The sequence below is a fragment of the Myotis nattereri genome (genome assembly GCF_964212035.1).
Source record: "Myotis nattereri genome assembly, chromosome: 3".
Taxonomy (NCBI): Eukaryota; Metazoa; Chordata; class Mammalia; order Chiroptera; family Vespertilionidae; genus Myotis; species Myotis nattereri.
In genome coordinates, this window is record NC_138077.1 from 70,784,071 (window position 1) to 70,798,408 (window position 14,338).

General features: G+C 38.6%; 1 protein-coding gene across 1 annotated transcript in view; it reads left to right on the forward strand.

Annotated features, from left to right (window-relative positions):
• Positions 1 to 14,338, forward strand: part of MYH15 (myosin heavy chain 15) — a gene marked incomplete at both ends in the record, with an annotated part of 149,873 nt that overhangs the window by 73,449 nt on the left and 62,086 nt on the right. The window contains 9 exon segments of the mRNA XM_081085999.1: positions 1,908 to 2,151; positions 2,155 to 2,163; positions 5,653 to 5,895; positions 7,252 to 7,307; positions 7,309 to 7,423; positions 9,669 to 9,708; positions 9,711 to 9,765; positions 9,767 to 9,811; positions 12,773 to 12,863. Of these exon segments, the coding sequence (XP_080942125.1) occupies positions 1,908 to 2,151; positions 2,155 to 2,163; positions 5,653 to 5,895; positions 7,252 to 7,307; positions 7,309 to 7,423; positions 9,669 to 9,708; positions 9,711 to 9,765; positions 9,767 to 9,811; positions 12,773 to 12,863 (898 nt within the window).

Genomic DNA, 14,338 nt, shown 5'->3' on the forward strand with positions numbered 1-14,338 from the left:
ACTGACTTATTTTGCTTAGCATAATGCTCTTCAGTTCCATCCACGGTATTGCAAATGGTAAGATTTCCTTTTTTTTTTTTTTTTTACCTCAGCATAGTATTCCATTGTGTAGATGTACCACAGTTTTTTATTTTTATTTTATTTTTTAAAATTTTGTTTTATTGCTTAAAGTATTACAGAGTATTACATATGTCTCATTTTTTTTTCCATTGACATTCCCCCGGCCTCCCCTACACCCCAGTGTCTTATGTCCATTGGTTATGCTTATATGCATGCATACAAGTTCTTCAGTTGATCTCTTACCCCCCAACCCTCCCTGGCCTTCCTGCTGTAGTTTGACAGTCTGTTCCATGCTGCTCTGCCTCTGTATCTATTTTTGTTCATCAGTTTATAATGGTCTTCATTATCCATAAATGAGTGAGATCATGTGGTATTTTTCCTTCATTGACTGGCTTATTTCACTTAGCATAATGCTCTCCAGTTCCATCCATGCTGTTGCAAATGGTAAGAGTTCCTTCTTTTTTACAGCAGCATAGTATCCCATTGTGTAGATGTACCACAGTTTTCTAGTCCACTCATCTGCGGTTGTGCACTTAGGCTGTTTCCAGATCTTAGCTATGGTGAATTGTTCCGCTAGGTTTATTCTTTTCTTAATTCTCCTTTCCATGCGCCTCCAGTGATCTCAACAGCTGCTTAATTCTTCCATTGAGTTTTTTATTTCAATGACTGAATTTTTCAGTTTTAGACATGTTATTTGGTCCTCTTTCAAATCTGTCTGCTCTTTTATGATAGTGGCACATTTCTTTCTTGTTTTTCAATTTTTTCTTTATGTCTTTAATAATTATAGCATCTATTTTATAGCATCTACAATATTGTTCAATTATCTGAAATTCTTATGAGTTTAATCAAACTTTTATTGTAGGTGCTTTCTCTTACTGATGGTTGATTTTTTAAAAATACGTGTTTTGTAATTTTTAATTGTAAGCTCACCTTCAGGAGGCTAGAGAACCTCTGATGCTTGATATTAGGGTGTTTTCTTCAGTGCAGTTTTGTGTTTTCCTCTCCCAAGGACCCAGGATATTTATTACCAGTGTAAAAAAATGGTCTTGCTGATTTCTTGCATATTTCTATATCAGTCATGTAGTATAATTTACACCTCAAACATTCCACTGGGGCTGGTCCATGATTTTAAAAAAATCTTAGAGTGGGAATTTTTTTCTTCACCCTGAGCTTAATCCAGATCAGATGGACCTCTCTTTGACATGTCTCTGTACTAGTGGTGAATGTTTTAGTCTTTCTTTTCATTAAAGCTGCTATTCATTAAAGGTTTTAGCCTGTCTCTCTTTTTTTAAAAAAAAAATATATATTTTTATTGATTTCAGAGAGGAAGAGAGAGGGAGATAGAAACATCCATGAGGAGAGAGAATCATGAATCGGCTGCCTCCTGCACGCCCCCTACTGGGGGTCGAGCCCATAACACGGGCATGTGCCCTTGACCGGGAATCGAACCCGGGCCCGATGCTCTATCCACTGAGCAACACCAGACAGGGCTTAGCCTGTCTCTTTATCCACGTGTATATGTAACTATAAGCCCCTACAATACTAAGGCTGGCTCCCCTCTTCCAGGAGCATAGCCACGCTGTACATGTACTCACGTATTGCTCAGGTGTTTAACTCACTCTCTATTGCTCACTCTTTTCAGGCTTATTTCTCAATTAGAGGCTTTTTGTGGTGGGAGCATTTTCAGGCTATCTAGCCCACAATATTGCCAAAGCCAGAAGTCCTGCAGAGGGCTTTGTGGGAATCAAATGAGAGCGCAGAACTCCTAAAAAGATGTGCCTATTAAACATTTTAATTTAGAAAACAACTCTCTTATAGTCTGGGTTAGTTTTTTCTCCTTGATTTAGGGATGCACTTCTTTCGATCCAATGGAACGCAAGATCTTTCATGACTGTGAAGAACTGGCCCTGGATGAGGCTCTTCTTCAAGATCAAGCCTCTTGTTAAATCTGCCTGGATGGGAAAGAAGGTAGCTGGACTGAAGGAAGAGTGTGTGCAACTGCAAAGAGCCTTGGAGAAATCAGAATCTCAGAGGGAGAAACTGGAAGCCAAACAAGTCTCCCTCATCTGGGAAAGGAATGACCTGCTTTGTTAGCTGCAGGCTGTGGGTAGCCCCACCATTTATTCTTCAAATCAAGTTTTTCATTAGATTCTGTTTTGCAGGCAGTGTTGACTTGAAAAAAAAATAGAGGCACCTGCTTTTCAAATACTATAGAATTTCATCAAACGCAGACAATGGAAACACTTAAAAAGACACTCTGTTTCAATAGAGGAGTGATTTTATTGACAAGATGTCTTTGAAAAAGAGATAAACTGTTAGATGGGTTTTAACTATATAAAAGCACCACGATCTATCATGGGAGCCAGCCAGGAAGCTCTGAGTTTTAATTTAAGTTCTTCATTTAGCTCATGACTCATTAACAAATCAAAGCACAGGATTTTCATAGATCTTCAGGATTATTTTAGTATGGACCTAGTTGGTTTTCTTGATTTTGGTTCCTACGTCCCCTTTCTCTGGTTCAGATCAACATTACTAATCAATTTAGTTCTTTAAAACGGCAGTTCTCAACCTTGAATTTGCATCAAAGTCACTTGTGAAGCCTTAAAGTCAAAAGAAAGATGCCTAAACCCCACTGTCAGATATTTGGATTAGCAGGCCCTATGTGGGTCTAAATCGGTGGTTCTCAACCTTCTGGACCTTTAAATACAGTTCCTCATGTTGTGACCCAACCATAAAATTATTTTCATTGCTACTTCCTAACTGTAATGTTGCTACTGTTATGAATCACAGTGTAAATATCTGATATGCAGGATGGTCTTAGGCGACCCCTGTGAAAGGGTGGTTCGACTGCCAAAGGGGTCGCAACCCACAGGTTGAGAACTGCTGGTCTAAATAATGTGTTTAGGTGATTCTGATATGCAGTCAGGACTGAGAACCATTATCTTAAATAGTTCTTCTGTGATAAACAAGCTTCAGTTCCTGCAATATGTGCATTGTAGACTCCAAACCCTTGGCCCAGGCATTGGAGCCACCATTTCCATTAATGCCACTGTGCCATTACTTTGTCCCTTTCACAGTCCTTCTCGCTAGCCACTGGGACTTCTGTTATCCCCAAACATCCCAAGGCAGGGATAGGATCGCATCCATCTTTATGGTATTCTTCACCCCACTTAGAACAATGCTAAGTTAAAAAATACTAGGCTCAAATATAATCATACTAGAGGCCCGGTGCACAAATTCGGGCATGTGTGGGGTCCGGCGGGCCCAGCCAGAGCAGGGCTGATTGGGCAGGGGGAAGGGGCCATTGGTTGGCCCACCCCACCCCCTAGTCGAAATTCTGGTTGAACTCTGGGTGGAACTCCCAGCTGAGGGGACAATTTGCATATTAGCCTTTTATTATACAGGATGAATAAAATAGTTTCTCCCACTCCCTGAACATACTGAAAACAGAAAATTGAGTAATTTTAGACTGATCCAAATTATTTTTTTATTTTGTGGCTGTGCTATCCATCAGTGTTTCAGTAGGCCATATTTTACATAGTAATTTACACCTGCTCTGCTTGTTACCCTGGGGTAAATGAAGATCAGTTGTCCTCATCACATTTCTGGTACATATTTAACATAACAGTGATTCTAGGACATTAGACTATATAGAATATTTAGAATACATCAGCCTTACCGGGGATGTTTGTTAGAAACATACATTTCTGGTCCTCCCTTGAAACCTACGTAAAGACCCATACCATGAGAATCACAAGTTTAATGTCATATGTAGTCTGGCTTAGGGGAGAGGCAGCTATGCATGAGACCTTGCCTCCCAGTTTTCATCATTCTTCCTATTGACAGAGATAGTATCCAGAGCTACCTGGGCTGACATGGGAAATAGAAACGGACCCAAATTGTGTGGAGGGTGGTGGGTCCAAGCCTGGGACACATAATAAAAGATTAGTGTGGTGAGCATGGGAAACAACATGGAAGCCAGTTCCACAGCAAACCCAGGAAGTGTAAGATGAGTTCAAATTGTAACTGTGATTAAAAATGTTGACAGAACCATGAAATATTTTATCATCGTTTATTTTTTAAGGGACACAACACAGTAGGGATCAAGGAAACAAGGAATCATTCACTTATTAAAAATACCTGCAGAACTCAGAACCCATTCCAATTACCATTGGGGACAGGGTATTTCTATAGTTCAACTGCCACATCATTGCTCAGCTGGCCCCCAAGTCCTGCCATCAGTTTAATGAAGGGACCAATGATGGTGAATTGGACTGCCCCCTTCATTCAGTGATGGAACAGGTCCTACGCACATGCTGAATGGAATGAGTGAACAACTGCTCTGCTCCTTACCCTGGGGATGAATGAAGATCAGTTGCCCCCATTATTTACCAAACATTGGAAGATTCTCTGGTTTGTATGGACCCTTCTGCTTTGACGTTGTTGTTGGTTTTAAATTTAACCCTTCCCTTTGGGTCCTCAGTGATGTTGGAGATTTATTACTCTGTACATCCCCTAGTTGTGCTGCTTTGAGCCCCATTGGTTGGGCCATTCTTTGCCAGGAGTTAGCCAGAAACCAATACCCTGGGGGTTTTTTTTTTTTTTTTTTTTTTTTTTGCCTTTTTACTGCTCTTAATCTAACTCTAAGCCAGACAAATAGATGCATAGTTAATAAATTGCCCAAACTAGCATATTGCAGAGGATGACAAGGTCTAGGCATGGAGGAAGATGGAGGTCTGTGTAAAGTCATGTTGCAACAAGACCTACAATAATTAAGAACTTGCTCACAAAGGGGAGGTTTTATTTAGCCTCTAATGGAGATAAATTAGAGGGGTTCAAAGTTATAAAAGGTGCTTTGTAGTGAAAAGCAATCAGCTCCTTCATGTTTTACCTGACCCCTAACACAGGAACAATGGGTCACTCAGAGTTGGAGAGTACATTTGGAAGGATAAAAGGAAAGGACATTTTATGCTCTACAAGTATATCTTTTGGAATTTACTGCTGGCAGAATCACTGAGAAAAAGATTTTAGATGAAAACAGTAAAAACTAGTTAGTGACTGGCAAGTAACCCTATAATTCTGAATTCAGCCTGTGAATATAGCTCAGCTCTCTTTATTAGAAGATACCAATATATATTAAGCAATTACATCAGGGTGCGTGTAATATTATAAATATTCGGTTGTCTGGGAAAATGCTTCTTAAAAGATTGTATTCTGAGCAAGTATGAACCTCAAACACTATGCCCAGTGGATGCTTCCAGAAGCTGTGATTTAAGCAGGACACCCATGATTTCTGGAGGCTGTTAGCTCCTTCAGGCCACCAGGATTCTATTAAGTGCTTCAGAAGAGGTAATCTAATCTACCGAATGGCCTGAAAGATTCAAAGCACCTCCAAACACTGCAACTCTTCTACTTCTCAACAATAGGATCAGGGCAACTGGGGATATTATTTCAACTGCTTAGGAAAGAAGGTAGGTGAAAGTGCTGGGCAGAGGGCAGGCAATTATCTCTTTGCTGGTGTTAAGAAGCATTTTCGCCTAGCTGATAAATTACTTCCAGCTGTTGGCAACAATTTTCTCCTCATCATGGCAGGAGCAAGAGACCCTGGCAAATGCTGAAGAGCAGTTCGAGTTGCTGATTAAATCCAAGATCCAGCTGGAGGCCAGAGTCAAGGCCCTGTCTGCATGGGTGGAGGAAGAGGCGGAGATAAATTCTGAGCTGACTGCCAGGGGGCGGAAACTCGAAGATGAATGTTCTGAGTTTAAGAAAGAAATCGATGACCTGGAAACAATATTGGTGAAGTCACAGAAGGAGAAGGGTGCTACAGAGCACAAGGTCCTTTTTCTATAATGTTAGGAAGGCTTGGATGCCTGAATGCCTGAATGCCCCTCCCATGCAGGGTTCGGTACCAGACGTGCTCTGCTTAAATTAACTAACACAGTGGTCTGCAACCTTGACAACAGTGGGAGTCAGAAATGGCATAAAATGAAGGGTCTGATGAACTGTGCTGTCCCAGTTCAAATTTCCAGCTTGATTTGTGCTACCCCACTAACTCTCCCCAGTGAAGCCTCTTCATTTGTTTTAATTTCATTGCATCTGAAATCTAATTGAAAGAGCGAAATGGTTTCGTGGGGCCTCTAAGTGCCCTTTGTTGGAAGGAGAGTGAGCATGATGCAGTTTACTGAAAGGAGATTTGGGATGTGTGTGAATCTCCAGCTCTGTCATTGATTTGGAGTTTGACCTTGGTATGCCAATTTAATTCCAGTTAAGGACTTTGCTGTTTTGTCCTTTAACAGTTGAGGGTTTTAACTTGCACATCTGTGTATGGATTTGATACAGCTGAAGAGTCTGTATCAAACTTCTGATAAATAACCAGTCTCCAGAATGACACTGCAATTTTGACAGATGATTAAATAGCAACTCTTGTGCCATTGGTTTGCTTTCATAAAAAGAACATTGGTCTGAGATAGGCAGCTTCCACGTTTGCTTATTTTATCAGCTGGACCTCATCTTTAACTGCCACTATTTTGTGGACATTGATGCACCACCAGATTAACATGTGCCCTCTGAATATTCAAAAGAAGGCTCTACCATAAGTGGTGTTCTTGTTATACAATTATGTGGCACTCTCAAAACTGGCCTTCCTTGGAGCTATATTGACAATATTTGATTAACCAAAAGTACCCCATTCCCTGACCATGACCACTGTTTGTTTGTTAATCCACACCAGTGGATACTTTTCCCATTGATTTTTAGAGAGAGTAGAAGGGAGGGAGGGAGGGATGGAAGGAGGAGGAGGAGGAGAGAGAGAAACATCGATGTGAGAGAGACACATTGATTGGTGGCCTCCTGTACACACCCCAACCGGGGCCAGGGATCAAACCTGCAACCTAGGTACATGCCCTTGACCAGGATTCAAACCCATGACCCTTCAGTGTGAGGGCCAATGCTCTCACTGCTAAGCAACACTTCAGGGCAGTTACATCAGTTTGTATGTGTGTAAGAAAGGGTAGATTCAGAGTTTTTGAAAGTATATGAAGAATTTGGCTACATTTGGTTCTTTATGACAATGGATAGCTCGTAAGATTTTGTGTGTGTGTGTGCTAGAAAAAGGGAGAAGATGATCCTTAGCGTTGTGCCCAACCTTTCCATGGAAACTCTAATAAAGCTGTTACTGTCTTCTTCCCACAGGCCAAGAACTTGAGTGAGGAAATGGAGTCTCTAAATGAGGATATCAGCAAACTGAACAGCCAAGGTTGTGCAGGAGGCCCGTCAGCAGACACTGGATGTCCTGTACACAGAGCAGGAGAAACTCAGTAACCTGAGCAAAGCCAACTTGAAACCGGAACAGCAAGTAGATGAGGTAAGAAGTGCTCTGTCTCGCTGGCTAGCTGTCTGTCTACAGGTATACAAATCTCCAACTTTTATTTAGTTCATTTACCTTGACGACTTCAGGAGAACTTAGTAGCATGTTTTGTTTCCTTCACTATTAGAAACAGTGTGCTTTTTTCCTTAATGTACATTGAACCACTACAGGAACCACTATAGCAGAGAGAAGCCCCTGCGTGTAATCCGTCAGTTTTTAAATGTAAATTTCATACAACCCTGGGCAGTCTGAGAACACTGGGATGGATCACGAAGTGTTATCACTCGAAGTGACTACTTTTCCCCACAGAGCCTGGTATTTTGCCCCACAGACAGGCTGGTACTCTCTTTATCTGGCACTGATGTTGAAGGATTGATTGGCTTAAAGGCCTGTCATGTCTCCGGTGGGACCTGAGGTTTATTTCTAGTTGAAAGAGATGGAAGTCACAAGCTGTGTTCTACATACACTCTTGGAAAGTACTTGTAAGGTTCCAAAGATGGTGTTCTGTTCTGCCTCTAAGTACCCTGGGATAGCAAGTTATCAGACCAGCCTCAATGGATAGCTTCATTGTTCTTCCTTTCCCTTCCCCAGCTGACATAGTGTGTGCTTTCCTTCTCTTATTAGTCCCCACAGCTTAGCCTTTATAAAACTGCTGACAAGGGTGGATAGGTTTATTAATTATTATTACCTGCTTTTTCCTCAAGTCTCTCTATCAATTTCTTCTATTACTTATTAGTTTTCTCACTTCTCTTCCTATTTCTATTGATTGTGTATCTCACAAAGCCTCCATATAAGTATTTATTGGTGTTACATAGTGTTCTCTCCTGCAGTTTATCTACTTTCAGATTTTTACATACAACTTTCAGAAATTCTCCCTCCTCCACCCATTTAAAGTTCATATTTTTGCTCTTTACGTCCATTACTAAAAAGTAAACATACCAGTGAAAAAATAGCTATATTATAACTGTTATCTAGCCTGTTAAATTGACCTCAATATCATTATCAGCAACATTAATTCAGACAAAACTAGAGTATTCTGAGCACTTTGCTGTGGTACCAGAGTATGACCTAATGTAATGGACTAAAAGAGAATACCCAGGGAGTGAAGGAGGTAAGCAAATCACGTGAGACATGTTTGAAATGGTCAGTACTGAGCTGGGAAGCTCGGGACAGCTGTGGAGACAGGTCCACTTGGTATTGCCCCAGGGATCAGAGCTTACACCTTTGGAAAGAATTTACAAAGAATATCTTGGCTTCTTATGAAGAAATATTCCCGAGTAAATGGACTTATCCACCCATGAAATGAGCTGCCATATGAAGAAGTGAGCTTCCCATCACTGGGAAACGATCAAACAAGGTGTCACTGGCTATGCTGAGCCAGCTCAGCCAAGGGTTCACAAGCCTGAGTGAGGGCAGCAAATGGCTGAAGAAATGACAAAGAGAATAAGCTGGGTCTGGTGGATCTTCCTGTGTCTGGCTGAGGCCACAGAGAGAGATCCAGAGGCAAGCTGAGTCTTTATTTTATAGTCAGAGGTAAAGGAGGTAGTGGTCACCATAGTTACAATGTTCTTGTGAGTTTCACTTGTTTTGGCAGCACTTGCTGCACCTCCCACAGCCCATTAGCTAGCTACCTAGAAAGGATCTAGGGAGCATCATAAGGTCAAGCCTAATTATACTAAGAGGACTGTGCCCTCTAAGCTGGGACTTGTTTGTGGCTTTGCCAACAGGGCAGTCTGAGGCTTAACCTTATAGCCGCACCCTACAACTGGCCATTTATTATTGGTTCCTTCCTTAGGATGGAATGTGTATTCCTTAATCTCCAAAGTTTTCTTCCATCCCTGTGATTGCTAGATTCTTTTGTTATCCTATTGATACGTTCAATATTTATTTAAAAATACTAGTATATACATAGTGGTCCTAGCCAGGTAGCTCAGTTGGTTAGAACATTGTCCTGATGTGCCAAGATTGTAGGTTTGATCCCCAGTCAGGACACATGCAAGAAACAACCAATGAATGAATGCATAAATAAGTGTAAAAACAAATAGATGTTTCTCTCTCTCTCCCGCTCTCTTTCTAAAAATCGATAAACAAAAAATAAAATATCTACAGAGCTGGAAATCATTTCAGAATCTGTGCTTCTATTTTTTTTAAATTTTCCAAAAGGGAAGTAATTAATGAGCACATCTAGTGAAATATAAACTTTACCTATTTATTTAGCTAAGTAATTATCTTCTTTTGTCAGTTTGAGGGTGCCCTTGAGCAGGAGAGAAAGGCGAAAATGAACATGAAAGGGAAAGGCTCCAATTGGAGGGCGATTTCCAGCTGCACCAGGAGAGTGTGGCACCTGGAGAGCAGCCAGCTGCAGCTTACAGAAAAGCTGAGAAAGTAAGCCACCTTTGTGTTGACATAAGATTCTGGGAGAACTAATATTGGAAGGAGCAGCTTTCTTGTATCATTTATCCTCATGACTCCTGGGCCAGAACTCTCAAAACCTGAAGGGGAGGATAATGAGCCTAGGAAATGGATTTTTTTTTTTTTTGCTGGACTTTATTATATAGTTGTAAAAAGAGAGTCAATGCATAATCTAGAAGAAAATAACTGAGAAGGCATCTGACTAGCAGATATGAGTGAACGGTCTAAAGCATAGGAGATGTGAATTATTGAGGCTACAAGTAAAAAAAAAATGTATTACTTCTACTTATGAGACCAATGGCATAAAAGTAAAAATAAATCAAAATAAACAATGGGCCCTAATTTGAAGTCATATATATATATATATATATATATAGTCCCAAAAGTGTATACACACACTTTTTGAATAATTATAAAGACAGTGTTTATTAAAATACATTTCATTTTCAAAATTGAGCTATCAGCTTTAAAGTGTGTATTCTCTGATTACTCAAAAATACACTTGTTTGTCAGATATACTCTATTATTTATGTTGCTATTTTTTCTATATTAATGTTAAACCTTACAATCTAAAGAAAAACATCACACAATCAAAATTAGTGGAATCTCAGTTCATGTGGATCCCGAGGTCAAGACGGCCATTCTAGTTTAGTTTCACAATGCCTTGGAATGGATTTTCTCACCATTCGCCTTTTGTCTTCCTCTGTTTAGCTAGACTTTCATTGCACCATGAGGGATTTTCAAGTTAATTTGGAATATATCCAATGAGGGGGGAAACAGTGAGGTCCGAGAGTAAAAAGCTGGGAGCATGTTGGTCATTAGGACCCACAGTGAAAAAGAAGAGTCAACCGAGCAGCTGTGATGCCGGTTTTCCTGTATGTGGACATGGTTTCCATTATACATGCCTGCGGTCAGGTGTGATTAATATTCTATTAATAAGATAGTGAACTTGATGAGTATTTGGAAAAGATGAAATAAGTAACCTTACGAATGTAATGGAACAGTGAAAGGCAAAATGATGAGTCTTCTCAGCCTTTAATTTTGCAGATGGTTTTTAAGCTCAGGAAAGTAAAAAGGATAACCATGTTCTTCCAGGTCAAAGAGCACTGGCATTTTAGAAATCCATATTTGCAGACAGTTGTAACTTTATTATAAAAACTTTTCTATAAATGAAACTAAATATGGAAGCTTAGTACATGATAAAGATGGCAACTCAAAATATTGATGACAAAGATAGGCTACTTAATAAATGATGCTGAGATTATTAGCTATTCATTTTCTGAGGTAAAAGTTAATTTTCTACTCACATTACTTACACACACAAAATCCAGTTGCATTCAAGAATTCAATGTAAAAATAAAACTATAAGACCATTGGAAGGTGCAGCATTATTCACAATAGCCAAGCTATGGAAACAACATAGATGCCCATTGAGGGATGAATGCATAAAGAAAATATGTATACATATAATGAAATATTACTCAGCCTTTAAAAAAGGAAGGAAATCTTTCTGTATGTTACAACATGACAAAACTGGAAGACATTATGCTAAGTAAAATAAGCCAGTCACAGAAGAACAAATACTGCACGATTCTACTTACATGAGGTATCTAAAATAGTGAAACTCATAGAAAGAGAGTAGAAAGGCAGTGGCCAATGGGAGAAGAGAGAGGGAAAGTGAAGTTGCTATTAAATGGGTATAAAGTTTGTTATGCAAGGTGGTTAAGCTCTAGAGATCTTTGCACAGCTTTGTGCCTATAGTTAACAATATTGTGCACCTAAATATTTGTTTAGAGGGTAGATAGGGTAGATCTCATGTTAAATGTTCTTACTGCAATAAAAACAACAAAAACCCATTAAAAAGTACTATAAAGTACTGTAAATCATAGGAAATTGGCAGATCAAATCTTCTTGGATAAATCACAAAAGGAATATCTTACTAAATTTTACTACATCAAATTTTAAAACATTTATGTGGCAAAAGCCAAAAAAATAAAATTGTGAATAATTGTAAGTGGGAGCAATATTTTCAACAGATACCAAAAAATAAATGTAGAGAATGTTAAAAGAAATCTATAATTTATTAATTGCATGATTATTAAATCATGCAATTTGATTTATTGGCCATTTTTAAATCCTCATAGTTGACAAGAAGCTGTCATTACTAAAAACAAGGACATTCAAGGTAAACAATGGTATACTAATCTATTCAATCAGATTAGAAAGTTTATAAGCATACTAATGTGAAGCATAAATGTAGAGAAATAATAATCTCACACTACTGTTGGAGGTCAAAGGGCAGGGTTGCATATTTTTAAGCACGTATCTCCCTGACCCAGCAATTCTCTGTTCAGTATTCACTCTATAGAAATATGTACTTGTACACAATGAGCATGTATATGAAAAGTCTTATTTATAAAAGCAAAATATTAGAAAAACCTATGTGCTTATTAATAGGGAAATTGATAAATAAAAGCTCTGGATGTCTAAATCATGGATAAGTATATTTTTAATTGAAGCAATCTATATGTAGGCTAGCATGGAAAAATCTCCAAAGTATTATTGGGTTAAAAATAAGTTATATAACTATAAATACAAATGTATATAATAGTATATCTGTTATAGTAAAAAAAAAAAAAAGAAACTATTTCTACTGATATATAAACACAAACATATGTCAATACTTTAAAAAAAGGTTGGTTGATTCACACCAAACTGACAATGGTGTTTACCTCTATGGAAGGAACAGAGATTGGATGTAGATGTAATGCTGAATCTTTACAATGAGAATGAATTCATGTGTTATTGTAATTCTAAAAATATTTAAACATAACGTTATTACTCTTACTGGGTATTCTATCTTCTTTAACTATTAAATGGGAACAAAAAATGCTTTATTCTGAACAATTGCATTTGGTACATTTTTCCAAACAGGAAGGAATTAGAAATGAGTCAGATGAATTCAAAAGTGGAGCATGAGAAAGACCCGGTGGCTCAGCTTCAGCAGATGGTTAAAGAGCTTCAGGTAGTCATTTACCAGACACCTGTGAGTACCTGTATTTAGATGAATAGGTGATGATTGGTGCTTCAGTGACAAATGTTCTGCCAAAGTATCCATACCCTTAACCAAACACAGACAGAGGCAGAAAAGAACAACGGTTAAAAGGTAAGTTGTGGCATTTTACAGATATGTGAATCCAGGGAAAATTACTTTTTTAAGCTTAAATTTTCTTACTCTACATAATAAAAGCCTAATATGCAAATTGTCCATCTCGGGCAGGAGTTTGACCAACTGGGAGTTCAACCAGGGGGCAGGGCCGGCCAGACCCTACCTGTGCACAAATTTGTGCACCGAACCTCTAGTGAGGATAATAAAAGCAAATAACTAATTTGTTAAATGTTTGCCATGACTCAGGTACTGTAATAAAACCCTGGACATATATTTTTTTCATGTGTTAATCTTCCCGGTAACCTTTGAACTAATATTTTTAAGTGTAACAGTATATGTTAGTGGTAAGCATGGTGCCTGACTCAGTGTTAGCATTCAGTGTTAGCAATTTCACTTTTTATGATGATTAGTCTTTGTGATTAAAAGGCAATTATGCTGAAAATTTGTTTTGTAGCTATATGTAGCCTCAAAACATCTCATATGAACAGCTATTAATACATTTTAGACCATATGACTGTTTTATACCATATGACCTTTTATAAAATAATATAAATACTATATATGTATACTTATACTAGTAAATTCTTAGTTATGCACACAGATGGATGTTTTTCTATTGGAGATAAATATTTATTTCATGAATTACCTATTATGCAAAATAATTTTAGCATTCCCTTTTTGATTATTTCTTCTGAGACATTTTGAGCCAAATTTAAAAAAAACAAAACAGTCTCATTGCTACATGGCCATGCTTTTAAACACAGCATTAATCTCCAAGTAATTATCTATCATATTCACCAGGCTTTTCTTCCAATGACACTTGACTTTACCCAAAATAAAAATAAAAAATTAATTTATCTAAAAGACAGATTTTCTTACCTTGATGATAAAAAGAAAATGCTTTGCTGAAGCCGGTTTGGCTCAGTGGATGGAGCGTCGGCCTGCGGACTGAGGGGTCCCAGGTTCGGTTCCGGTCAGGGGCATGTACCTGGGTTGTGGGCACATCCCCAGTGGGAGATGTGCGGGAGGCAGCTGATCAATGTTTCTCTCTCATCAGTGTTTCTGGCTCTCTATCTCTCTCCCTTCCTCTCTGTGAAAAATCAATAAAATATATTTTAAAAAAAAGAAAAGAAAATGCTTTATTCTGAAGAAATGTTTGGTCCAGTGACAGCATTGTTTGGGATAAAGGTATCGAATCCCAAGATAACTAGTTGGATGTGAAATCATAAATTTGTTAGCACCTACTCCGTCATGACCCATTCACATGTCTGAGAGCCTACATATTTAGTATGATCTAGAAATTGGCTTCCTTTAAGTTGTGGTACTCTTAT